Source organism: Pelodiscus sinensis, chromosome 1, assembly GCF_049634645.1.
Source record: "Pelodiscus sinensis isolate JC-2024 chromosome 1, ASM4963464v1, whole genome shotgun sequence".
NCBI lineage: Eukaryota > Metazoa > Chordata > Testudines > Trionychidae > Pelodiscus > Pelodiscus sinensis.
Window position 1 is genome coordinate 71,018,329 of NC_134711.1, and position 27,831 is coordinate 71,046,159.

At 41.2% G+C, this 27,831-nt stretch overlaps 2 protein-coding genes across 2 annotated transcripts in view; both read left to right on the top strand.

Annotated features, from left to right (window-relative positions):
* Positions 1-3,958: 3,958 nt before the first annotated feature.
* RPS16 (ribosomal protein S16) lies at positions 3,959-8,665 on the top strand. Its single transcript, XM_006118484.4, has 6 exons — positions 3,959-4,046; positions 4,140-4,195; positions 5,647-5,748; positions 7,275-7,371; positions 8,282-8,329; positions 8,451-8,665. Exons 2-6 carry the CDS (start codon positions 4,148-4,150, stop codon positions 8,594-8,596), a joined length of 441 nt encoding a protein of 146 aa, XP_006118546.1. The 5' UTR covers positions 3,959-4,046; positions 4,140-4,147; the 3' UTR covers positions 8,597-8,665.
* A 9,763-nt stretch (positions 8,666-18,428) lies between these two features.
* The window catches only part of OTOGL (otogelin like), a 148,965-nt gene continuing 139,562 nt past the window's right edge, over positions 18,429-27,831 (top strand). The window contains exons 1-6 of the mRNA XM_075932401.1: positions 18,429-18,800; positions 19,914-19,953; positions 21,639-21,687; positions 22,695-22,761; positions 24,592-24,690; positions 25,539-25,693. Coding sequence (XP_075788516.1) covers positions 18,722-18,800; positions 19,914-19,953; positions 21,639-21,687; positions 22,695-22,761; positions 24,592-24,690; positions 25,539-25,693 — 489 coding nt within the window. The 5' untranslated portion in view covers positions 18,429-18,721. The remainder of the gene's footprint in view (positions 18,801-19,913; positions 19,954-21,638; positions 21,688-22,694; positions 22,762-24,591; positions 24,691-25,538; positions 25,694-27,831) is intronic.

Sequence of the window (27,831 nt, forward strand, 5' to 3'; positions counted from 1 at the left end):
ATGTCTTTTTTTTCTCTCCAGAGAGAGTTAAAAATGTATTGCAATTCTGAATCACACAACTTTTTCAGATCCAGGAATTTAAATGGTAGTTGTTAGTGCTATAATATACATCTTATAAAATCCTTTCTCGATTAAGTTAGAAAAAACCTACTTGTTCTAGGATTGATCTTTCTATTTCTAGTAAGGGCAGATGAATAACACATAGATCTTACTTTTAGTAGGAATGAGTACTTTGTGTAGTCATTTACATCTGTGCAGCAGACAGAAAATGCTGCCTAGTCAATATGTTATATTGTACAGATGTAAATGAGTATACAAAGCACAAGGAAGTGGAAAATGTGGTACTGTGAGTTCTTCTGGAGACTTTTGTTTCTTCTTTCCTAATATAGTTTTATTGTTGCTTTAATGTGTGTGTGATCTACAAAAGTGGCTTTCTAAGTGGGCTATCAGAAAAGATTTTGCATGCATTGATTTCCTGAACTTCAACACCTCCCATAGTCTGGAACCACCTCTGTGGACATGGTTATTTGTGCTATAATTTTCTCTTATTACATACACTTTGCCCTGAATTATGAGCTTCTAAATTTAAATAGCTTCTGTTCTAACATTTGTATGGGCTGGAAAGTGGGGGGAGCAGGAATTACAAAACAACCCCTCCCAACCCAGTTCTTTCCCGAATGCCCCATTAAATTTCCAGATATATTCTAATTGCCTCTATTTTTCTAACAGAATATGGAAAGGCATATAGTCAACTTTATTAACTGTATCACTAGCATGAATTTTCATGGCATTTCTAGACTGTTGGCAGAGCTTTGCAACAGGATATGACTGACTGAGTGGGAATGAATGTCACAGGATCTGCAAAAGCAAAATAAACATAAGTCTTATGCTAATAATGTACTTGAATGTCCCTATTCAATTGATTATTTAATATTTAAGCCCTGATCTGCACTGAGAATTGCGTTGGCACACAGAGGGATCCACCCAATACAGGTGGGAACTTATTTATAAAGTTGTTGGGCATCTAAAGGAAATCCTTTTGCAGATCACATTGAAAGCCCCACTTATGCAAAGAATGCTGTGTACTCTGAATAGTGCCTTTTACTTGAATGTAACTATGTAATACATATAAAGTTAGGCACATGTTGAAATCCTCAAATGGTTGGGCCTAAGAGGAATTGGAGCTAGTCAATATATTTACAGACAGATTGGTTGTTTAATTACATATCAAAAGATATAAATAAAAGTATACATGGTTAAAAATCTTTCTCAGAACTGTGTATTCAATCAAACTCCATTTTTTTCTACACATGGATTCCATATAGCAGAAATGTCATCACAATCATTAGTACCGGCATAGAGGCTTCAGTAAAATATTAGATCTTGTACTTAAAACAAAATCAAGCTCTGTAAAATATATAATATTCCATAATGTATAAGATGCAATTATGTGTGAAAGTCAGACGCAAAAACCCAGATCCTGAAAAGAGCTTAATGCAGACAATGAATCCTGTACCTGTCCAGAGTCCCCTGACTTTAATGGGACTTCATGTGGACACATAGACCTGAATGTATGGAGCACACTGGAGACATATCAGACACTATGTTGATATTTCTTAGCATATGAAAAAAATACAACTTTTTCACTCTTATTTACTGTCTGTATTTACTGACTGTCTCTTTACTGTCCACAACACCTAGGAGACCTACTCATGATACAGGACCCCACAATGCTAAGTTCTTTGAGGGAAGGAACCATATTTTTGTTATGTTTGTGCAGCACTTACACATGTATCATGACCCCATTTTGCTGGGGCTCCTAGGTGATATATGAAAAAAATAATGTGGATAGCACAGGACTAACTCCAGAAAGCGTTATCACTTCCAAACAACAAATGAGCTGGTACCAAACATGATAAAATTCCATCCTCTGTAGGTTGGTCTGAAGCATTTAAACACAGGCCATAAAAGGTTCACTAGTGCAGTACTCTACTATTTATGCCCATGATTCCTTTATAAAAAATACATGGCATAGCCTCTAGGTGGCACATGGATTCTTTTTTATTCTGATTTTTTTTTTGTCTCATTTAACAAAATTAACCACAATGGGAGATTTTCAGTTAGCAGAAACTCACACAGTGCAGAAACTTTAAAGAACTTGTAACTTCCTCTTTTTCCAGATGATGCAAAGTCTGTCAGGCTTATTTTTGCGGAAACATTATTTCCTTTGTGGCTAAGGACAAGGCGAGACAGTTTCAAAGTTAAAGTAGAAAAAAAACGAAAGAATTACAAAACATAATACTGCAAAAGCAGTAGAAAAACCGTGAACTTATAAAAACTATATGCCATTGTGCCAAAAGCCAACCTCAGAGGAGCGAGTGGTGCTAGGTGTCTGGGATGCTTTTCAATTCACATTGGCTTAGTTTAACGATCTCCCTAAATGCTTTGGGTTATAATGACATTTATTTTTACATTAAGCATTTAATTCTGCTTTTCACCAAGTTTTTGTTTTGATATAGGACACAATCTTGAAAGCTATTCCACGTAGAAGGACCACAACAATGTGGATTGCTCCTTATGGTGCTCCAATAATATAGTACAGGCAGTCCCTGGGTTACATGGATCTGACTTACATCGGATCCCTACTTACAAATGGGGTGAGACAACCCCGCACTAGCTGCTTCCCCCCAGCAGACCAGGGAGACGCAAAGCTAGCGCCTTCCCCCCCAGCAGACCAGGGAGATGCGGAGCGGCTTTTCTCAGCAGACACCTCAGCTTGAGAATAAAGGACTGAGGGAAGTGAGGTGTGGGAGAATAAAACTGAGCTCTGGAGAAATGTTTGGCTAGTTTCCCCTACAATATGTACCAGTTCTGACTTACATAAAAATTCAACTTAAGAACAAACCTACAGTCCCTATCTTGGATGTAACCCGGGGACTGCTTGTATAGCTACTTAGAAAACAGCACCGTACAAATACACTGGGGTGCATGAAAAAATGTATCCAGCTGGGAGAGATCTCACTGATTTCTGTCAAATTCCCACTCTCTGTAAGGGGGAAACTAATGAGAAACAAATTTCTTCCAACAGACAGATTTTTTTAAATGAAGTATATTGAAAAGGAGCCAGTGTGTGAAAGGGTCCAAGCAGAGGAAACCTATGAAAGGTGTGAGGAACTGCTGTTGCCATGTAATACTAGTCAGCCGTATTTACTGGATTATTTGGACTATAATCACTTAGGTTAAAGCCTGTGCTGTTGTAGAGGAATAATTCACAAAGTGTAACAAACCCCCCACTAACTTAAAAAATTGATAGTAACAGATCGTGAATCCAGCGAAGACTGAAGGTAATAGTGTTATACTGAACAGAAGAGCTCTTAACCATGCTCGTAGCAATTCCCATCCCTTCAGTGTCTCCACAGTCTTTTCAGGCTTCAGAGTTACAAGCAGTGACACGCCTAGAATCTTATTGCCTAGAAGTAATACTCGGTCCTTACAGATTTAATGTATGATGGTGCTGAGCACTGGACAGCTGGTGAGAGCCTGGTCCGCGCCAGAGCTGTGGAAGGACTAGAGCCCTAGGCTTGCGGACAGGGGAGGCTGGTGCAGGGAATGGGAGACACGGGCACAGGGGAAGGCGATGGGATCGCAGGATGCTGAGGGGGCTGGGAGGGGACGTTGGCTGGGGCTGCAGCAGGGATGGGAGGGGCTGGCTGGGGACACTGGGGAGCTGCTGTGGCTGGTATTGGGTGGGGGCAGCTGAGGCCAGACGTGCGGGGCGGGGGAGGCACTGGGAACGTGGCTGGCGCCAGAACAGCTAAGGGAGAAGCACGCGCGCCGAGCGCCCCTTCCCACGTGGCTCCCTCAGCCCAGGTTCCCAACAAGCTCCTCTGTCCCCCCCCTCCTTTCGGGCAGCAGCCGTCAAGCGCGGCGAGAGGACGACGTGTCGCGCGGCCGGAAATCGCGCTGTGCTTTGCGGCCGGACTGCCCCTGGGAAGCGGCTCCGGAGGCCCCGCTCGTTCTTTTGCTGCTGCTGTCGCTGGCGGAAGGTAAGTACCCGGCTTCTCCGCTTCTCCCCCCCCCCCCCCGCTTTGAGCCGCGCGCTGCTCACCCCCCCCCCCTCTCCCGTGTGTCCGTTGCAGGAGGAGCCATGCCGGCCAAGGGGCCCCTGCAGAGCGTCCAGGTCTTCGGGCGGAAGGTGAGCGAGCGAGCGGGAGGGCGGCAGCGGCCGGGCCTGCGCCCTGTGGGGCCCGCACGTGTCTCGCTCGGGCCCAGCCAGGCCTGGAGCCCCTGCAGCCGCCTGGGCTGTAGCCGCAGGGCAGCGCGTCATCGGCCGAGCCTGGAGCCGCACGCGCCCCGCAGCCTTTCCCTGCCACGCGCTCGGGCCCCCCCGGTGCTGAAGCGGGGGAAGCGTTGCGCTTCTGCCCGGCAGTGCGGCTCGTCCCGGTGCCCCGGCTCCCGCCCCCCGGCCCGTCACGCGCGGCGTCGCTGGAGATGTCGGGCGGTGACTCGGCCGCCGGCTCCCTCCCTGGCCCAGGCAGCGTGGCTGCTGCTAGGCGGTGTCTATGTCACACTTCTCGCGGGTAGGCCTGATGTGAAGCGGTTTCGCTTGGGGTTGGCTCTCACCCGTATTTTGTCTTTGAAGTAGGGATGCTGAAAATCATGTAATGGGGTGACCAGGTAGCCACTAAAAATCAGGGGTGTCAGCATGCAGTCAGCTAAACGATTAACTGATATGCCTGGGCTTATCTGTTAATCGTATCGACTACAAGCACTTCCCCCTTCTCCACCCTTCCTTGCTGCCTCTGTATCTGCTAGAGAGGAAGCATTTTGGTGGGTGAGGAGGGAGGCAGCAGTGGCAGGCAGGGGAGGATGCCATAGAGCAGCCTATGTCCACGATGGGCCCAGACTTGCTGCGGACAGGCTGCTCCATGTGAGGCTGGCACATCTCCTGTTGTCTGTCAGAGGCAGTAGTGTAGGGTTGCAGGGGGCTCCCTGGGAGTTAGGCCTGGAGTGCACTGGCTGCCAGCCCTGCTCCTGGGGAATATCAAATAGTTCTGTAACCACTAAAATTCAATGTGATTACATAATTATTCAACTAATCGACATCTAACATGTGTACTGAAAATATTAGTGGTTACATGCGCTGTGGGCTCTGCAGTATAAAGCTTAGCTATATACTGCAGAATACAAAGCAAAGTCTCTTTGGGCAGTGAAGCCTCCCTGGGCACAGTGGACAGTCCTTGCTCACTTGGCTCCCAGGGATGATGTTTTGCTGCCGCAGCAAAGCCTCCTCAGGAACTGAGCGGATAGCCCTTGCCTGCATGGCTCCTGGTGAGGAGGCTTTGCTGCCCTGCTACAGTGAAGCTGTCAACCTGGGAACTGAGTGTAACTGATACCAATAAGCACCAGCTTATTGATTACATGGTTAATCGGTTCCACTCTAACATCCCTAATTTGAAGTCCCCGTCTCACCTAGTATATTTCATTGGCTTGCATTAGTGGCTTTAAATGAAAAATACTTCCTGAAATCTTCAATATCATAATCTATTCTGAAAGCACCATATACCAGTCTCTATATTACTTGGTACAGGGTTAGTACTGTATAAATAATAAAAATGCCACGCTCACGTATGCTTGCTTTTTTAGAAAACAGCAACTGCTGTTGCTCACTGCAAAAGAGGAAATGGTCTCATTAAAGTGAATGGAAGACCCCTGGAAATGATTGAGCCTAGAACCCTGCAGTACAAAGTAAGCACTTTGTTTTCTTTGGAGACTAGTCTATTTTTACATACTATATGTATTTGGAAGTGTGGGGAAGTTGACAGGTCCCCTTGTGCACCAGCAGCCTGTGTGTAACCATGAGCATTAATCGATGAGCCCAAGCTCCTCTGTCAACTGTACACAGTTACACTTTCACATCCTTAATAAATATACTTGAGCTTAAGATGTGCATGAGTGGTACTACAGATGATCTACTTATAAGCAAATGAGATAACTGAATACTGTGACTAAGTATGTTGACAATAATTCTTTGATTTCAAAGCAGATCAATTTTTAAAAAAAGCTGAAAATAGGTGGTGATATTACCTCTTCCTCAGATGTCCTGCCAATATTTGTGATTTTTTACAGCTATATTTTCTTAGTAAAGATGTTCCTTTCTGGTGTTGTGTGAAGTACCTACACAACACCTATGCAGGAAATCAGTGAAATTAAGAGTAGTAATACGCAGTGTATGAAATAAGTAAATTGTCTCCCCTCATAAATCCCCACCAAAAAAAAAACCTTGTATCCTTCAATTGTGGTAAACTTGCGTACAATTGTTAAAAATATCAACTCAGAAGAGTGACTTGAGTGAGTATATCCCTTTGCTAAATGGGACCTTGCACTTCTATGTCCATTTAGGTGCTTTTCTAAATTTTGTGTGGTGACATTTTCTCAATTCAGTATTTTCATTGATGCTGTTGGGAGCAAATACTATATTTTGATAGATGTTAATCTTCCTTAGATCTGGCTTAATAAAGTTTAATATTGCCTAGTTTTTATAAAGCACTCATCAGACAAAGGGATGTAAGCGACTAGTCATTTCCCACGCCTTGCTGCCTTTATCAGAGGCAGCAAGGGTGGGGAGCAGGAGTCAGTTCTGGGCAAGCTGGCTTACCAGCTAGTTCCCCCCAGCCCTGTCTCTGCAGGGCGTGGCGGGGTAGAGGCATAGCAGGAAACGGCGCGAGTCAGGACTGAAGCAATCTCCACTTGTGCTGCTTCTGCTGCAGTTCTGCTTTTGAAATGTACAAGAGCCCCAATAGGGCTCTTGTACATTTCAAAGGCTATGGGGCAGCAGGAAGCAGGGGGCTGGTTCCCTGCGGGGCTTCGGTTTTGAACTGAGCAAGAGCCTGGCAGTTCAAAGGCAGAGATGCCCTTATAGAGTAATTGAATAGTTGATAGAAATCCCATTGACTATTTGATTAATTAGTCTAAATTTCACATCCCTAATCAGACAACCTCAGCACTTTACTTTCATTTACAAGTGGGGAAACTGAAGCGCAGGGAGATGAAGTGACTTTGTCTAAGATTGGCAGCTTGGTCTTCTAGGCAATGTTCTTATCCACTAGAGACTAGGTCACATTGTCTCAGTGGCTTTTATTTAATTGCCTTAGTATATATTGTAAATTCAAGGCTCAGTAAGTCCATGTTTAGAAACAGATCAAAATGTGATTGCTGCCTCGGATCATGAATATGTTCCCATAACTATGTATAATGTCAATTTTTTTAAAAAGCTGCTTGAACCTGTTCTCCTCCTGGGCAAGGAACGCTTTGCTGGTGTTGACATCAGAGTTCGTGTTAAGGGTGGTGGCCATGTAGCGCAGATCTACGGTAGGACTCTTGTACTCTATTCTCAGTATGGGCTGGAATGTATTAAACTAATTAATATACTTTGAGCTACTTATTAAGTGATAAATACTTTATATATCTTAGGACATATATATTTCATTTGTAGTTTAGCTTTGACTACTGCAAATAACAGTTTAATGGGGTGAACATAAAAGAATAATGCTATACTCGGTCAGACCAAAGGTCCATCTAGCCCAAAATCCTGTCTTCAGATAGTGGCCAATGCTAGGTGCCCCCAGAAGGAATGAACAGAGGGTGCATATTGCACTATATCTGCATCACCTGCCCTCATTTGTACACATGAATGATCTCTGATAATGGCATTAGCATTTCCCTTTCCCAGTTCTATATAAATAATTGAGTGTTCAGAAATGTGTTTTTTTGATTGGTGAAAGTGTCATTGAGTCCTGTATATTCCATCAAAGACTTTCAGGTCTAGTTTTAAAACAGCATTTTCTAGCTAAAATGCATCAAACAATTATGTGCCTCAGATAAAATTGGTCAAATAAAATCCTTAGAATCAGAACTTGGGTTGTAATTTTTTTCACATTGAGCAGACTAGAACATAACTAGCTTTTCATAAATCTTAATGTTGCACTGCTGCTAGTTAAGGCCTGTATACGTTCATTAAGTTAATATGATTGGCTTAATACATCTACTTGCTTTCTGTATCTCGTCAAATCTTCATCTGTTATAGATATAATCCATCTTGACATTATTTTAAAGTCAATTTTTATTAAGAGAGCTGGAGGTATATGACACACAATGGTTTGATAACTATTTGTGTTTGTCAGATTTATTTCCACCCCCTCTCTTCCCCGAACCCTTGGTTGTGTTATCCAATAAATTCAGTTTTACGTAGAAATTTCTTACTTGTCTCTTTCCTCAACAGCAATTCGTCAGTCTATTTCCAAAGCGTTGGTGGCTTATTATCAGAAGTGTAAGTTGATTTTATTTTACTAGTCTTTTTGAGGCGTTTAGCTTCAGAGATTAAGTGCTATATATAGAACAATAATCGGTGGAGATTATAGAATCCGTCGTAAATATGATCTGTCTTTCAGATGTTGATGAAGCTTCCAAGAAGGAGATCAAAGATATCTTAATTCAGTATGATAGGACCTTGCTGGTTGCAGATCCTCGTCGTTGTGAGTCCAAGAAGTTTGGTGGACCTGGTGCTCGTGCCCGCTACCAGAAGTCTTACCGTTAAAATTGTTCTTTACCCTTGTGTCTTGCAATAAATGAGGGAACAGTTAATAAATTCAAGTTTCTAAATCAAGTATTTCTTTTCATTGGATAGCTGTTTTTTTAGTGCATTTTTAGTAAGGTTTTGGAGAATTTCGCTAGTTACATACTGTAGCAATATAAGCGAGCTGACCTCAAAAACAAAAAAACCCAAACACCACAGGAGAAATGCTGGTGTCTAGGAACAGAGAAGCACTTTGCTGTCAGATGCATTTTTTTCAAGTAACAAGAGCCCCCATCATATGTTCCATGTGGCCGTGAAAAATCACTGACAAACCTAGAAGCAGAGCTTACAAAATTGTCAACTCAGGAAAATTTAAGATTTTTATCAATCTTCCTTGTAATCCTGATTAAATAATTGGGTCTTGAAGGCATGCTACAAAGCTGTATTGCTGTTTTGGAGCAAAAGGAGTATGTTTCCTTCTCAGAAAATCTACAATGTATGCATGTTGAAGTGCAGTAGCAGACTTTTTAAGAAATGCTTGTTATGTGAATTTAAGTTCTTACTGAAGACCAGATTTTCTTTTTTGAAAAACAAAGCTGTTTTCATGTCCACCATTCAGTGGTTAAATATAATTTATTATGCTTCATAAATACTGACCATTGAGAGATTTGCACAATGCTCTGAAAATGAGAAATATCTGTACTCTGAGATGCTTTGACACACATTTGGGAAATTTGTGTAGGAACTATTCAACACGTCTTTGAATAGTTCCTACACAAAGGGGTATAGGTAAGAAAGACATTGTAAATCACATTTATATTTCTGGGGGGTATAAATCAACTCATTTAGATAGTTGCCTAGTTTCACAACCGATAATATAAAAAGCCCTAGAAAAGTCTCTACAAACAAAAATTTTACGCAATAATTCGTTTAAACTATATATACTGTTAAGTACAATATATTCCAAGTGACTTATAATTTAAAGAGGAAAATGAGAAGCAGTTTTTCAGAGTAGTATGCTGTCACTTGAGTATTTTTGTCTGATTTTGTAAGCATGTACTTTTTAAATGAGTGCTCCTGAATGGGGTAGGTTAGAAAGTCACTGATCTAGATGGAAGTATATATGCTGCATGAGAGGAGGAAATTGTGGAGATGCTAGAGAAGTTGCATCTGTTTAAATAGGTGAGAGGAAAAGGCTAGAGGGTAAGTAGCTGATGCGAGGAAGCCGTAAGTGGAAGAGAAACTAATTGCTGCAAACAGTCCACCTCTGGAACTCTTTGCTAGAGGATGTGGTGAAGGCTAGGACTTTAACAGGGTTAAAAAAAAGAGCTAGCTAGAGTCATGGAGGTTAGGTCCATCAATAGCTATTAGCCGGCATGGGTAGGAATGGTGTGCCTAGCCTCTTTCTCTGGAGATGGGTGACGGGCAGGATCATGTGAGGATTAAACACAAAAGATTTGAGATCGGAGATGTTAGTCATAAGCACCTAAGCGAAATCATGCTAATTTGACAAACAGGTGCGTAAATATGGAGTAGTCTGACACATGAGAGCAGCTCGGGGTGATAAGAAAAACTGCTTTGTATCCCATTGGATGCTCCACAAAAAACGATTTTGGACAGGAATGGAAAAGAACATAGACTGATAGTTAGTGATGCTGGATTTTTGACCCTATCACCATTGAAGCAAGATACCATTTTCCGTCCTTATCAGACAACAGTGAGGCATCTTGGGACTTGGGAAGACTTCACAAAAATCCCAAATACCCTCTTTGTACTGTAAATTCCATGATCCTGTATTGCAGTGTGTGGCAGTGTATGCCCATCCCATCACAGGAATGGAGCTATTCTCGGGTACAGTCGCCACCTGATTGGTTGCCGGACCAATGGCTGTCTCACTAGTCCATAAGTCTCTCGCTCCCTACATAACAAGTCTGTCAGTAGTCCTGTTCACCAGGCAAAATGGCCTGGCCGAAGTCAAGCCTTTTTGGCTTCCAGGCAGTATGGCCTAATAGCCAGAGTCAGTGAGCCCTCCTGGCTTCAGGGCAGTAGAACCTAATGGCCAGAATCAGTATGACAGGGATCCAGGCCTACCCAGCTCCACTGAGTCCTGACCCAGGGCCCTGTGAGTGGAGGGACTACCTACCGCTCCCTCTCAGTGGGGAATCAGGATGAAACACACCATGATTACCTGGGTGGGAGAGGTGGCTCCTGCTCCCTCCCTGGGTCACTTCCTACCAGTCCTGCTGGGGTGTCGTTCCACATAGCGGTTGGGTCTCCCTGTTCCCTGAGTGGTTTCTCCCTGGGTCTCTGTAGGGGCACTTCAGCTCCCTCTGTCTGGGGCACAGGCTGTAGCAGCACTGGAGCTCTGTCGAAAGCAGGGGTGGCCAACCCATTCTGGGCAAAGAGCCAAAATAGCAGTGGATCCAGCACGAAGAGCCAGGGCAAAGTTGTTGAGCAAAAAAAAAGGACTGCCCCTTTAAAAGGAGCTGCATTTAGCTTGTGAGCCTCAGGTTTGGCCACAGCTTGTCTAGAGAACCTCTCTCTTAGCTGGCAAGCCCAGACTGAGCTGCTCTCTGGCCTTTTATACTGCTCCAGCACTTGGAGCATGCCCAGTCTGGTTGAAGGGGCAGGACTTCCTCTGCTCACAGTGTGTTCACCTCCCGTTCTAGTGTGGGGTATGCCTGCCCGGTCACACAGTGCTTCCTGCCCTCCCAACATCTACATCCATTTCTTTTGATAAGTGGGATGCTGGAGACAATTTTTAGTGGATTGTTTTAAAATAATGTACTTTTTGCCCTTGTACTGAAGAGTGCTTGCAGAATTTTTTTAAACTTAAAAATATCTGCAGTCTAGTTTTAACTTCTGGGGGAATTCTTGGATATCTGGGCTAAAACATTGTAGAAGAAGGTGCAGGAAGTGGAATTGTTAATAAAGATTTCCTTTTTTGTAAACTTAGTCATTAATATTAAATTGTGGTAGCATAAATTGAGCAAAACTGTTCTAATCGGGAATAAGTCCCACTCTCACTTGCTCAGCTTTCAGTCTCTGTTGATAGCATGACTAATTTTCCAGTCATAATCTTGTGTCCCAGAATGGATAAGACCCGCATTTCAATTATATACAATTAGAAAATTAAACTTTCATACATAAGAAAGAAAGGTGGAATGCAGGCAAGTAACAAGCCTATTTTTGTTTCCTTTTTGCAAGTCTACTGTGAGTCCCTGGCAACTTGTCTGTCACAGTTGTGTATGGGGTGTAGGTTTTGTTTTTGTTTTTTGTTTTTTGTTTTGGTCCTGCATAAAATGAACAATATACCTAATTTCACTTTAGAAGTTTTATTTTCGTTTATTGTTCTGACTGATCTCTTTTGTGGGAGGTTCTCTGGCCTTTTTCCCTCTGTCTCCTGTGACCTGCAAAACTTCTCATCGCTCCATTTAGGGATGTAGTATTGGCCTGTTAGAATGCTGGAACTCATCCAGGTTTCTTCTGATGGGGTTGTTGATGAATGATGAGCTGTTCTAGCTCTTGAACCATAAAAAATATTGACACAACATTTCTAGGCCTTTTGTATGAGGTGCATACTGCCTCCATGGCATTTCTTCAAAATGAGAAGCCCTTAACTAATAAAAATGGATCAAAATGTTTTCTAGATGGATTTTTATCTCATTAAAATGTCCTGTTAATCTCTGCAGTGATGTCACATCAAACTGTTTGATTTTGTGAATATATAAATGTTACTTAATATATACTGGGAGCTGCTAGCTGCCAACAGGCTGAGTTCATAGAATCATAGAAGACTAAAACTGGAAAGGACCTTGAGAGGTCAAGTCCAGTCCACTGCCTTTATAGGTATGTCTATACTACAGGGTTTTTCGTGGATATGGAATCCAGGGAACACAGCTGTTCTTCCGCTTTTTTTGCAGCAGCAGAGCAGACTCTCTCTTTTGAGTGTCTCCCAAACAGCCAGCGCGTTTCCTGAAACGCCGAGTCTGTCGTGCTGTCAGGGACTTCCTTCCCTCTGCTTCCTGCCTGCCTCTGGGCGGGGGGTAGGAAATAGGAGTCCCAGGACTGCGCTAGTTCCAACTGCTCAGGGAGTGTGCAGCTGCCATGGGGAGCGGAGGAGCAGGGCACGTGCTGCCTGAGTAGTTGGAGCTGGTGTGGTCCAGGGACTCCTACTCCCCCCGCCTCCCTCCCCGGCTCAGGAAGGCAGCAGGGGGAAGGAAGTCCCTAGAAGCGCAACATACTCTGCTGTTCAGGAACCATGTCAGCTGTTGGCAGAGAGGAAAGCAGCACACATGCTTCCTGAGACCCGGACCTGATGTGCAGCTGTGGGACCCCTAGGTACCAGCTGAGCTGTCCCTGTCCCCTCCCTCTGCCCAGACCCCCATGAGTACCCTGTCCCCCTTCCCACATCCCCACAAGTACCTGCCCCTCTCCCTCCTCTGCCCAGACCCCCATGAGTGCCCTGATCCCCTGCCCAGACCCCCATGAGTACCCTGCCTCAGCCCCCACCAGCACTCTGCCCAGAGCCCTACCTGCACCTTGCTCCTGCACCCTGGCCAGACACCACCAGCACCCTGCCTCTGCCTTTTAGCCAGATACCCACCAGCACCCTGCTCCTGCCCCCTCCCTCCTGGCCAGACACCTACCCCCAGCTTGCTTCTGCACCCTATTTTCCACCCTGATTCTGCACTCCATCCCTATCCCACTCACGCACTGGCACACTGGATCCCCTGTCCCGCACACTGGATCCCTCATTTTTGGCCCCACCTCGGAGTGTAGAGGGGCCCACAAATTCCACTAACCCTGGAACCCCAGAAGAATTAATCTGGCCTGAAGCTTTGAACTTCAGTCCTACCTACCCTCCCCGCATGGGGCTGGGGTGACAGGGGAGGGAGGTGTCTCAGTTGGGGCCACATCAGTGAGGCTTGTTGGGGGGGGGTTGAAGGGGTTGGTTTTTTTGCATCTCCCTTGTGTGGTCCTTGACTGATTTTTCTGTGGGTCAGTGACCCCCTGACCCAAAACAGGTTCCCTGCCCTCTCATAAATGAAGACAATGCTGAAATGTTTGTGTTGGACATATTTTATTTAAAAATGAAGCCTGGCCAACAAGCCCCCTGTTGGGGCCAAGCCCCCATCTGGCCGCAGCATCATAACACCCCTGCATCCCCGCACACACCCCAACCCTGAGCCTATCATATACTGGAACCCCCACTGCATCATACACAGACAAGTGTTAGCTGCTAAAGCCCTTCCAGATGACCTGCGTGACTTGTTGAATATGACCATCAAAGTTGTCAATTTTATAAAGAACAGCACTTTAAATGTTGCTCTTTGCGTGGATTTGGGAGCGGATCATAAAACTCTGTTGTTTCACATGGAGGTATGATAGCTTTTCAAAGGTAATATGCTTTCAAGATTATTCGAACTGAAAGACGAAGTGGAAATTTTCCTCAGGCAACAGAAGAAAGAAGAGTTATATCATGCGTTTATGAACCATACGTTTCAACTTTCACTGGCATACCCTGTGGACATTTTTAAATCTTTGAACAGCCTCAATTTGAAGCTGCAAGGAAATAACGCTGAAAACATTATAGCGCACCACGATGCCATTAAAGCGTTTATGGAAAAAAATCCAGCTTTGGAAATGTCAAGCACAAGCTCAGATGCCTAACTTTTCGTCTTTTCTGACATTTTCCGCACTTGCTGAAAATGAAGGTTTCCAAGAACTTTGTAAAGAGGATGCAAAGAACAAAATTGTGTTTCCTCTGGACTGCCTTGCTGATGAATTCATCCTCTATTTTCCAGACAACTTTTCTGGCAACCCCGTTAGTAAATTAGCACACAATCCATTCAACGTTGATGTCAATTCATTGCCAGAAGTATTGCAAGAGCAAGCACTCAAAATGAAATACAATTCAAGTGCGAAAGATAATTTTGAAAACTCAAGCTTGGAGGAATTTGGGATAAAATATTTCCCAATTTACTCGAAAGTTGGAGAAGAAGCACTGCATATTATTCTTCCGTTTTTGTTGACGTACCTCTGTGAAAAAAGCTTTTCAAGTTTAGTCACATTAAAAACGAAACAAAGAAATCGTCTGGACATCGAAAACAATTTGCGTTGTGCACTTTCATGTTTCAAACCTAGGATTTCATGAAGAAAATGCAGCATTATCCTTCACATTATATTTGTTTTGTTTCTGCTATTTCTTATGTTAAATTACATTTTTATTTATGTTCCAAAAAAACCTATTTGTGCTTATTTTTTATTTTAAATTAAAAATTTTATACCAAGTTTTTGTGTTAATTTTAAATGTTAAATTAAAAATTGAATTTTTTGTTAAAAGGGGGATTGGATGATGGTAAAGAAGAGGTGGGAAGGCGTGAGGGTTTCTCAAAAATCAAAAAGGGGGTATGATGCCGAAAAGTTTGGGAACCACTGATCTAGATCATCCCTGATGTGTGTCTAATCTGTTCTTAAATTTATCTCCAGTGTTGGAGATTCCACAATCTCCCTAGGCAATTTATTCTAGTGCTTAACTGTCCTGACAGGAAGTTTTTCCCTAATATCCCACATAAACCTCGCTACAATTTAAAACCATTGCTTCTTGTCATATCATCAGAGGTTAATGAGAATAATTTTTCTCCATCCTCTTGTGATATCCTTTAGATACTTCAAAGCAGCTATCACATCCCTTCTCAGTCTTCTCTTTTTCCAAACAAAGCAAACCCAATTCTTTCAATTTTCCTTTGTAGGTCATGTTTTCTAGAACTTTAATAATTTTTGTTGCTCTTCGCTGGACCCTCTCCAATTTTTCCACATCTTTCCTGAAATGTGGTGCCCAGAACAGGACATAGTACTCCAACTGAGGCTTAATCAGCACAGAGTAGAGCGGAATAATTACTTCTTGTGTCTTACATTAACAGGAGTGCTGTAGGAATCCCAAAATGATGTTTGCTTTTTTTGCAGTGTCTCACTTTTGAGTCATATTTAGCTTGTGGTCCACTGTGACCCCCTAGAGCTCTTTCTGCAGTACTCCTTCCTAGACAGTCGCTTCCCATTCTGTATGTGTGATTGTTCCTTCCTAAGTGGAGTACTTTGTATTTGTCCTTATTAAACTTCATCCTATTTACCTCGGACCATTAGATCATTTTAAATTATGGATCATTTTTATACTCTGGTTATTAAATAGTTAACCATTCAAGGGAGGTTAATTGTCTAAATGTCACAAGTACGTTGCTATGAGTTAACTGCATGAGCACACGGTGGAAATAGGATGCAGTAGCAGGTGCAGAGGTGGAGCAAGGGCAGGAAGAGATGAGGAGGGGGGAGGTCTTGAGGAAAGGAGTGGAGCAGGGCCTGGGACTCGTGTGTGGGGGAGGGAGGGCTTGGAGGTCCATGAAAAAATCTAAGTCTAAATGGGAGTCCTTGGGTTTGAGAACTACTGCCCTAGTTCACTAATGACTTCTGTTGCTCTTTGATTTGTCAGGTTTCTCTCTTTCTGGTAATCTGGTCACCATGCATGAAAGCTGTTTTAGAGATGCAGTTCTATTAGGCTCATAGAGAAAGGATGATTATTGCTTTGCTGCTACGTACAGTGCTCTGTCTGTGTTTTGAGCACCTAATCTGCCTGTGCTCTTTGCAGATACAAGCACACATTAGTCACATTGCAAGTTAATGTCTAACATGTTTTTCATGACACTTGTTAGCATCATTGCTTTCCAGGATTTTCAATCAGAGTGGCTGTGTCTAGACTGGCAAGTTTTTCCGCAAAATCATCTGCTTTTGCGGAAAAACTTGCCAGCTGTCGACACTGGCTGCTTGAATTTCCGCAAGAACACTGACGATCTCATGTAAGATCGTCAGTGTTCTTGCGAAAATACTGTGCTGCTCCCGTTCGGGCAAAAGCCCTCTTGCGCAAATCATTTGCGCAAGAGGGCCAGTGTAGACAGCACAGTACTGTTTTGTGCAAAAAAGCCCTGATGGCTAAAATGGCGATTGGGGCTTTTTTGCCCAAAATCGTGTCTAGATTGGCCACGGACGCTTTTCCGCAAAAAGTGCTTTTGCGGAAAAGCATCCGTGCCAATCTAGATGCTCTTTTCCAAAAATGCTTTTAACGGAAAACTTTTCCGTTAAAAGCATTTCCGGAAAATCATGCCAATGTAGACGTAGCCAGTAAGTATGTGTATTCTGGAATATCTAGGTTCTTTTATATATTCACTGTCACTGCTTTTGAAAGGACAAGGAAATGCAAAGGAAACGAAATATACCATACATTACAGTGCAGTGTTAATGCATTTTTTCTCAACCCTAAATATTAGACATAATAAACAGCCTCTAACCAACAGTAAGAATAATTTATCTGATGAAGTGGGCTTTACCCATGAAACGTCATGATCCTATATATTTGTTAGTTTCTAAGTTGCTTCAGGACTACTCGTTTTCATACATGAGTCTTAGTCAGTTATTGGTTACCTGGTTGATGATCCATGGTAGTTTCGGGACAGAGTCACTGGAGTATATACAACAAAATGGGAAGTTTTGTCTAGCCCCTGTTCTTTTCCAAATGAGAATGTTAAAAATTCAGTTAAATAAAACCTTCAAATTAGAAGAGTCTTCTAATATTTTCAGAATTGGAGTGCTGGGAAAAATAATCCTTGGGTAAGAGGGCAAAGAATTAAAAGAGCTCTGAAGACGAGGCTATGCTGGGAATAAGGGGTGGTGAAAGAGAATCAATCCCAACATGGCTAGTGGTATCATTGTACAATATATACCATTTAGTTACAATAATCTTTGGTGTTGCTTGTAATCAGTTAAGAACAAACAAAAACAAGCCCCCAACAAAAACAGTGAATTCTTTCAGATCTGTGCAAGTATTCTTTCTCAACAATTTTTCAGTAAATATCATATTTTCTTGATGTATATGTACAGAAATAATCAATATTTTGTATTATGTACACACTATAAACATAGATGATGCTTTACATAAAAAGTAAAAAGTAATTAGTGAAATTACTGCCCCACTGAAGTCAATGGTATAACTCCAATTGATTTCATTGGACCAACATTTCACCTCTTATTTTTTACAATGAGGAATTTACAATAAGTAAAAAATGGTATACTAGTGAACACTACATGCACTAGTGAATGTTTGCAGGGTTTGACCCTAGGTTAATGACAAACACTAACTGGGCTGAGGAAGGGAAGGTATAGTACAATGATTAAGTGGTTGTTTGAATTAGTAATGTACATGTCTTGAAAGTTAAAAAACACACAATTAATTTGAAAGGAGGATTAGTGTAATTGTAGGTTTAGGCTAGGTTAGGTAGCCTTTGTTTACATTAAGTTTTGACAAAGACTATAGTCAAGACAATGAGAAAAATTCTAACAATTTCCCCTTTCTGTTCTATATGAGATTTTAGAACACATTTTATTAAAAAAATCTTACAAACTTCTGGACATTTTTTTGTGATACTATCAGAATGTTACAAGGAAAAAAGTATATGCTTCATTTAGATATTTTATATCCAGTTAATTTCTGTAAAGGAAATAAATATCTTTTATTTAAATGTTTGTTGTATACTTCAGTATATTAGTCAATAAAACAATTTTAATGTATATTTTATGAGAACAATATTATAAAGTTTGTACTTAAGGTTTTTTTTTTAATAAATAAAAGGTAGAAAGGGCAGCAATTTTAATTAACATAAGTTTCACAATGCACAAATGTGAAATGACCATTTGAAAAATCTTTCAGAGCATCATGACATGGCAAAATTTCTTTCTGTGTCACTATCCGTGAATGTTATAAAGGATTGATTCAGTCCAAAAGTGGAATCAGCCTTGCAGGTCTAGTATAAGTGTAACTAATACAGGCTCTGGTAAGGAGTTACCATGCATTACTAATGAGAAAGGCACAGCCAAAAAGTAGTATACAACATTTCCTGAGCTCCAGAAGCTGGATGTGGCTAGTAAGCTTGATATTTCTTTTTTTCTTATCTGCCCCCGTTTTTTTACTCTGCATTATTTAAATTTCTCTGATATCTAAATTTATAAAAGATTTAAACGTTCCATAGATATTCTAAGATGCCATCATAGTCAAGGCCACCAATTTGGATACATTTCATACTAAGAAGCTACACTGAAATGAACATTGTGGGAAAACTCAATTTAATGATACCTTGGAGTGTGTTCTTGGTTCATTCTCTGCTGTTCTCTTTACAAGGTAAGAACTTATGCTCAATTTTTACCCTAAAAACCTTTCAGGAAAACTTCTGTTAACAATTTAGTAATATGGTTACTTATTTTTGTTTCAGTGGAAAGAAAATATTTCTTACAGCCCATGGCTTGATTAAACAAACAAACCAGTAATACAGACTTAATACCTTAACTCACACTCTTGACTGCTTTGGAAACTAAAAATAACTTAAAAAAAAAAAGTTCAAACTTAAATGCTTGAATTTTATAACAAAAGATTGGTAAAGAACACAATTATTTTTCTTGGCTTTCTTGCTTCTCATTATTGTCAACTGTGCTATCAGATTGATGCAGGCTTAATTGTTATGAACAAGATATGGGTTTACTCAAGATTTGGACTGCACCTGCAGTGTGTTTGAACATTTTTATAACTCTAGAGAAAATATTTGGCATACAGAGTACAGAAACTCTCCCAGCTGTTGTCATCATACAAGCTAATAATAGATACCATAGACAGCTGAGAAAAACGATTCCTTGGAAAACAGAGATTTTTTCAAGCATTGTAACTTTTATATTTCTTGAAAGTAAAAATATTTTTAAAATAAAAGTAAATCGGCATGAAAGCTAGAGAGAGATTTAAATGTATTGCGCTAAAGATTTGTGATTACTATGGTCAGAAAAGCATTACAAGTAGCTGCACTGAAGCCTGATCCTGAGAGGTTCTGAGCACCTTCCATATTGATGCACTTAAGTCTGAAAGGCAGGGTGCTGAGCATTCACCATTTCCACTGATGATGGTTTGGTGGAAGTCAAGGTTGCATGGCACTTTGCAGGATCGGGCCCAGTGGGAATTGCAGGTTCTCAGCACTTCTCAGGATCAGGCTTTGAAGAAGAAAGATATCACTCACTCACAAGAAATTGTTTCTATCTTTGCGGGCTGGGAGTAACTCAGTCCTAAACCCCTCTAGAAGACAGGCTGCATAAATGCTTTCGGGAAACCTTACTGTCATTAGTTTTCTTCTAAAGAACAAAACTCAGTCTTTGTTAAACTGAAGTCAGGTACACATTTGTCAGCCTGCAAAATGTGTGGAAGGAGATAGAGGGATAAAATGGTTTAATTCCATCACTTTTTATTACACAGGATCCAATTGCGAGTTTTCTCTTTTGAGAAGAACACCAAGGTGAGTGTGTGTTCCTCATTTGCAGAGTTTTAAAAGCAAATACAGGTGGAATCAGGAAGGCTCGTCTGATGTAATGAAAGTATAGGAAATGCGTAGGGCAGTGAAGGTATAGGAAACCCTTTTCAGTCGGTTAAAATTTTATGGCCCCCCTAAGGGGAGCAGCGGCAAGCAGTGGCCAGCATGTCCCTTGTCCCACACCGCTTCCTCAGCTCCCGCCCCCTCCATACTTTGCCTATCCATGGAGGACATGTCGAGGGGGCTCTCATGGTCCAAGGAAACTCCTGCCCCAGCACTCCACCCTTGGCCAGGCACAGAGCCCTGGGAAAGAAAAGAAAGTAAGGGTTGGGCTCACTGTGAGACTGGGAGGAGGGAGAGGGCTGAAGCGCAAACGGCAGTGAAGCTGGCAACAGGAGGATGGATGGTGGTTCCTGGGGTATCAAGATCCTATCCAAAGGGTGGGAGGCAGCGTGTGTGCAGCTGGTTGTGAACAGCGAGCCCCAGGCGAGAATCACCTGGTGGAAAGTCCCAGTCCCCCGGTGGGCCCGATTCTTACTTTTCTTTTCCTTTCCTTTCCTAAACTTTCCATGGACCCCCTATTGTACCGTTGGGACCCCCAGGGTTCTACGGACCACAGGTTGGGAGCGACTACAGTATGGCCTTGTGCAGAACACCTCTAACTTTAGGAACTTAGACATAAAGTATTCCTTCAGCTTAATAACTCTTCCCAAAGAACCGGTGATTAAACATGTGAATCCTTTTTTGAAAAACAAGTGCCGCTCTTTAGTAATCACAAAAAGATGGTATCCCTCAGGAGCTCAGGGAAAGACACAGAATGAGTATCTAATGTGACTATTTACATACCTAATTCAAATGTATATTAATTAAATATTATCAGATCATTTTAGTTTCAGGATAAAAATAATAAAATTCTAGTGATATGCAGAAAGGAATTATTCACAAATACAATGTGCTATACATAATACTGTCTCAGTGATGATAATTCATTTTCTCAGTCTGAAAAACAGCACTTTCCCAGTAAGCTATATGCAATAGTTAAAACCAAACCAAAACCAAGGTATCTTCCCGATCCAACTGAAGTCAATGGCAAGTTTGCAATCAATAGAAGCACGATTAGAGCTTGGCTCTGAACATCTAATCACTTCCAGTACATCTAGTGAGCCCACATCATATTGTACAAAATCTGCCCTGTTAAACAAAGTGTATTTTGTAGATTGAGACCATTATTTCTGAAATTAATTTAATTTTTACCTATTGTAATTTAGTTACCACTGTAAGGTAATTTTACATTTTTAACACCACAGCACAGGTAAATAGCACTGGTGCACCTCAGTAGCACGTGTACCTGATTCACACATCTAATGAAAGAGCTTCACTATGTTGTGTCCCATATTATAAGCCCAATTTGCTTATCTCTCCTCCTCCATAAATACCAGGTATCTTCCCGAACAAGTAGCCTGTGTTCAAAAGCAAAGATCTGAGCACTCTTGAATTTTGTAAAATGAGACTATGAAAAGAAAGAAGTCACCTTTTTAAATGTTAACTCAAGAAAGGCCTCTTTGATAACTGTGCTGGAAATCAGAAAGAAACACGTCTCCCTAGGGAACCGCTTATTCAGGTTGCTCAGGGACCTTTGATTATACAAGATCCTTTTTGTTTTCTTCCAGAAACCAATTTAATGCAACTCGACAGAAAAGAGATCTCTTAGCAGCTGAGGTAGGTTATACCACTGAGAGAAAGAGGGTCAAAAATCCCCCCTCCTTTGTGTGATGGGGCTTTGCTGTTGTCACAATGAGGTCTTTGTAGAGGAGATTGGAAATGGTAATAAGACAGGGATGAGGAGAAGTTTTTCCATACTTGCTTTCCTTAAACTTAAATCCACAGCCTCATTCATTCTTGGCAACATGCTTCATGAATTATCCTTCCTAACATACATTCTCTGAGTGGGGAGAAACAGGTCTTCCTTAAATTTTTCATGAAAGCAAAATGAAACTTCGAAGTGACTGTTTGGCGGAAAGCACAACAATGAAACTATAGTAAACAGTTTTGCAAACAGTGTTGCTGTTGCGACAGTGCTGCTGGGCTGTGCAGCAGTTCCCAAGCAGGGGCTGTGCTTCCAAAGGCTATTCCCCCGTTCCATTTCCTCGTTGCTATTAAGAGAACTTGAGAAGGCCATGAAACACACCTGACATTTATTCTGTCTGGGATGAGTGTAAGGTTAGTTTTAAAAGTTCTGTTGCACTAGAATTTTGTTGTGTGTCTGTGACACATGCAAAACACTTGAAATGATCACCCTATGCTTGTCCTGCAGGGAGCAATAACCGGAGCGTGGTTGGGGTTAGTTTCGTGTCTGGGCTGCTAGGAAGCCAGAGAAAGTGCTGTGTGCCTGTTTGGGACAGATGGCTAGCCCTGTGCTATTATCTCAGTAAACTATGCTTCTTGTCCTTCTTCTGATAACTCTATTGCCGTGTTCTGTCCTAGGGATGGCTGCATTTCAGTGTTGGAAAAAATAATTCCTTATACATGTTTTACAATTTTACCTACTGTTTACAAAACATTTTGAGATTCTCTTGGGTTAAAAGTTCTATATACATGCAAGATCATTTTATGTATTAAAGTAATTGTCAAATTCTTATCCTAAAATTGCTGCAAAATCCCTGGAGCTGTGTTAGACATTTATGAAGTATTAACACTTTGGTTTTGGTTTTTTGTGTCTTGGATAGCCTGGAGCAGATTCTGCGGGGTCTCGCCTTCATGGGGACCTTACTCATGGTGAAAGACCATTAGGAGGTCAGTGCCATGTTAGTAATCCACTACTGGTTTGAAATGGTTTCAGTAAAATGCTATCTATGCATCAACGATTCCTTGCTTCCAAGGATTGTGTACCTTTTCATAGTATTTATCTCCCATACAAAACTCAGTGCTATCTAATTTTGTTTTGATAACTTGTACTTCTGATGTGTCACAGAAAATGGTTATTAAAACAATCCGTTTTTAAGGTAGCCATTAATGTGACACCCAAGCACTTGCGGAAACAAATCCTTCATTGCTTTACAGCTATTTCCACTCCCAGTTTACTTGTGTGTCACTTTAGGCCTTGTCAGATTGAGCATGTATGCTGAATGGGATTGATAACAGCAGTGGTCCATGGAGCAAGACAAAACTAAAGCCTCTTTTAGCAGATTCTAGGTGTCAATCAAACTTTTCAGTTTGTTCAGAGTGAATTGAGGGATTTCACAGATTATCCACAGATGATATATTTCCATTGCTATTATCTAGCATCCAACATGCAGAAATGATCAAATGGGCTGAAGACTGACACTTTCTTAAACCAAGGCATGTCCACTCATAGATGGAGTTTTTGAGGTCATTGATAACTATGACTACAAATCATGGAGCATCTTATATTGCTGTAATTTTAAAAGTGTTTCCTTCAAATGAAATGGGGAAGCTAGATAGTATTCTCTGCCTTGTCTGAATTTTCAAATGGATTTATCTTTATATGTATATGAAAAATAACTTTAAAGGCAAAAGAATATAAAGCTAAGGTTTATGTGCTGCCTTAAAAAAAGAACATTTTATAATTAAAGTTAAAATTGTCAGGCAATGCTGACATCTTTGTATGGTTTTGCTTCAAAAGTTTATTCAGCTCCTATTTAGGTCATTGGAGAATTTTTACCATGGACTCGCTGAGTCTGGTTCTAAGATATTTTTTTTATCTTTGTTTGTTTCTTTGTGCAATAGAACAGAATGTAAGTAAAGATGTTCCCCAGCTGCAAAATCCAGAAGAGGATTTTTAACCCCACCAGCCTTAGAGATATTTGGATCCAAGTTTTGAGTTTGGCTCATTATACAGAAAGTAAACTTTCTGCAAAATACTGATTCCTTCTGCCCCTCCCCTCCCACCTTCTCCCTGCATTCTTCCATATTTTGGACATTCAGATGTGGTGTTTTGTTTTAGATCCATCTCTCTTAATAAGGCCAATGGGAAAAGTATAGGGTCTTAGTTTTTTGAATGGTTGCATATAAAACTCTTTAATGAAAGAAAATGTGTATATAATTTTAGAAAAATATTAAACTGGAATATAAAACAACTAATACTAATGACATTTTAAGCGCATGATAAATTTCAGCTGATCAAACAGAAATAATAATTTCTGATCTTTTGTAGCATAAGTGGTTGTTGTTGTTTTGACTATGTACAATTTTATGTTCATAGGGATTTATAGCCTGACTGTATCTTTCACTCTAACTTGTATTAATAGGGGACTGAACATAGGTGCTTTTTTGTGTTGAATTCAATCAAAGAGTATAATATGCACCTTTTATATTTCTGTTGCAAGACTGCTGGGATTTTGTTTCTTTACATGGGAACTTGACCTTTTAGTTACTAGAAGAAAGACTGACCTTTGCTCTCTTGTTTGTTTACAAATCTTTAATCTATCTTCTTACCAAACAACAAAAATATGAAATGATATAAACATTGAAAACCAAGATTGCTGTTGGTTAACTTTTTAACTAATAACTCTGCTTCTATTTTAGTTAATAGAAAGGTTTCATCCAAAATTTTTGGCATGTTGATACAATTCAGTGCTAGAAAGCAGCTATGTTTCCCTTCAGGCTCTTGTCTTCAAGAATGCCTTAATGGAGCAGTTTGTACAGAGGCGGGTGTATGTGACTGTCAGATGTTTCAGGCTCATGGTGAAAGATGTCAAATAGGTAAGTTTCAGTAATTGGTAATGGAATTGAGTTTCAGATTAGAGTGGGATTTAGGAGCTAGTTTATTAAAATACCATCTATTCAGAGCACTTTTGCAATTGCCTTATAAACCAGCTTAATCCTAAAAGGGATGCAAGGCTGCTCAAAGGCTAATTTCAGAGTGAGATATGGGAGTACAGAAGAACGTCAGACATTCCTAAATTTTATGAATACCCGTCACAGTATCCCAGTGCATCATAACATTACCATATCTGCTTTTATTTATTTAATTGTATCACCAAAAATATCATGGCACTTGCCCATTCTGAAGACAGGGTGTTCAAATATTTAAATGGGACAAGTTTTGGCAGGTACAATCTATCAATAGTGAAATTGGGGTAGAAACTTATTTACCCCTATCTTGATTCCTCAGGCTGGCTAGGCTCTGTAGAATATCTGCAATAGAAGCCATGGAGAGACTTTGTAAAGCAGGGGTAGGGAACCTTTGTTGGGTTGGGGGGCTCCTGACCCCCAGAAAAATCAGTCAGGGACCACACACAAGTGAGAAGCAAAAAAAAAAAAAAAAAAAAAAAACCTCACACCCCTCACTGAGTGTACTCATTGGTCTATTTCTAGTTATAATTTAAAGGTGAAATCCAGGCTTCATTGATGAGAATGCCTTTATTGGTCCACAGTTTCCTCTAAAAGTAATACAATTTGTCTTAGTTTTATCATTCAAAAACTAAAATGATCTTCTGTGCTGATATATGCTTGTCTACTATGTGTATGATATCTTACTTTTGTGCATGTCTGTGACTCTTCTTTTGTTGTTTTGCTTTTTATACACTTGTCTGATTTATTCTCCCTAGTACCTAACAATGGTAAAGATCGAGATGGAATCTGCAAATCATGGGGGCAATATCACTTTGAAACATTTGATGGCATCTACTACTATTTCCCAGGAAATTGTTCCTATATTTTTGCAAAAGACTGCAATGCTCCAGAACCTCAGTACACTGTTTGGGTAAGCATGTGAATATGAGTTTTGAAATGAAATACAAAAAATTGCTATAACACAGAACTTGTATTAAAGTATAACAAAAAAAAAAAAACTCAACAGAGACTATAGATGGTGCAAAGGTGGTTTATTTCCTTTTTTAGAACTATAGAATGTGCTGATCAAAAACTCTGTACACTTTCAATAACTGAAAACATTAATAAATGATAATTCACCAGCAGATTCAGTACATCATAAATATTTCTTCCTCCCCCCACTCCAAAACAAATCTCACTTCTCCCTTCTAGCAAATTTTCTGTTGGAAAAAATAGACCTTGAAGCGTGCCTGGTTATTCAGCAAACTTGACCTGAAGAGCTCCATGTAAGCACAAAAATGTCTCTCTCTCACTAGCTATTGGGCCAGTAATAGGTATTACCTCACCCACCTTGTGTCTCTAACTAATCTGAGCTGTCAGACCATAGAAACAAGTGAATTCCAGAGAACAGTAAAAACAGCTTTCATCAGCGCCTTCCATTTAAATCTGGAGGTTGTTCCCTTAAGAACTGTAGTTGATTGAGGTAGAACATAAATGTACAGATTGTTTGTGAATGTGATTGATGGAACCTTTTAAATATTATTGCTGTTTTGCGGTGTTTGCCCTGTGTTTGCTCACTTTTGGAAATCAATGGGCACAACTTATGTGCTTTGGTCATAATTTTCTCAAGGTTATTTCCAATTCTATACCTGCTATTATGGACAGAATGATGGTGGGTCTTGTAGAAAGGGATGACCAGCAAGGAAATAGATGATGTGTGGCAAATCATTGGGATGTCAGCTGCTAAGTGTGCACTGTTAGTGCTGGGGTGAGAAGGCTTTGGAAAATTCTGCTATAATGTCTCTAATAAATGGACTTCACTTACTTTTTATAGGCTTAAATTGTTTGCTGGAATATTCCACAATGACAAATAATTGCAACTATACATTGGCGGTTTTGAGAAGTCAACTGGCCAATCAGGCCAGATGGCAAAAGTACACAGCCACAATTGACCTCAAATGGCACTTCTATTGGCAGTGTCAGCAGACAGACCAGGGAATGGCACAGAAACTGAACCTACAGATGGTCCTGCTGGAGGGACATTGATAGGGTAATATAGGAACTTTATATTGCTTAGGTTTTATGGATGAAATAGTGGAGTTCATTCTGTAGGGCTGCACATAGTCAATATATTACTGGAAAAGTGTGTGTGATTCTAATAGGAGTTGCTGCTTGTGTCAATTTTTGCTATACCTTATCACTAAGGGTACGTCTACACTGCATCCCTAGTTCGGACTAGGGATGCAAATGGAGATGACCGAAGTAGTTAATGAAGCGGGGATTTAAATATCCTGTGCTTCATTAACATGATCTTGCCAGCGCCCTAGTTCGAATCACAGCTGATTCGAACCAGGAAGTGCGTGCCGGGACGCGTTAGTTCGGACTAAAGCCGTTAGTCTGAACTAACGTTACTCCTCATTTTTTGAAGAGTAAACTCCTCATTTTTTGAGGAGTAACGTTAGTTCGGACTAAGGGCTTTAGTCCGAACTAACGCGTCCCGGCACGCACTTCCTGGTTCGAATTAGCTGTGATTCGAACTAGAGCGCCGGCGAGATCATGTTAATGAAGTGTGGGATATTTAAATCCCCGCTTCATTAACTACTTCAGTCGTCTCCATTTGCATCCCTAGTCCGATCTAGGGATGCAGTGTAGACGTACCCTAGGACATCAGAGTAGGATAAATCAGGTAAACTAAGCATTCTATGGGTACGTCTAAACTATATCCCTTTATCGAAAAAGGGATGTAGATTAGATGTATCGAAATTGTAAATGAAACCGGGATTTGAATTTCCCGCGCTTCATTTACATAATGGTGGCTTTTTTGAAAAAAAAAAAAACCCTTGTGGTCAAGTTGGGGATCTTTATATATAGTAGCCCATTGTCTGTGCGTCTGTAACGCTGACGTACATGGCCACGCCCCCTGGCCGTGTACGTCAGCACCCCGCCCCCTTCCCCGCCCTCCGTGGCGGTTTGGCCAGCCCCACGACCCCCCCGGACACCTCCCCTGCCAGCGCTGCTTCCCTCCCCCTTCCTCCGGGCCCCCCCCATTCCCCTCTCCAGCCCCACAGC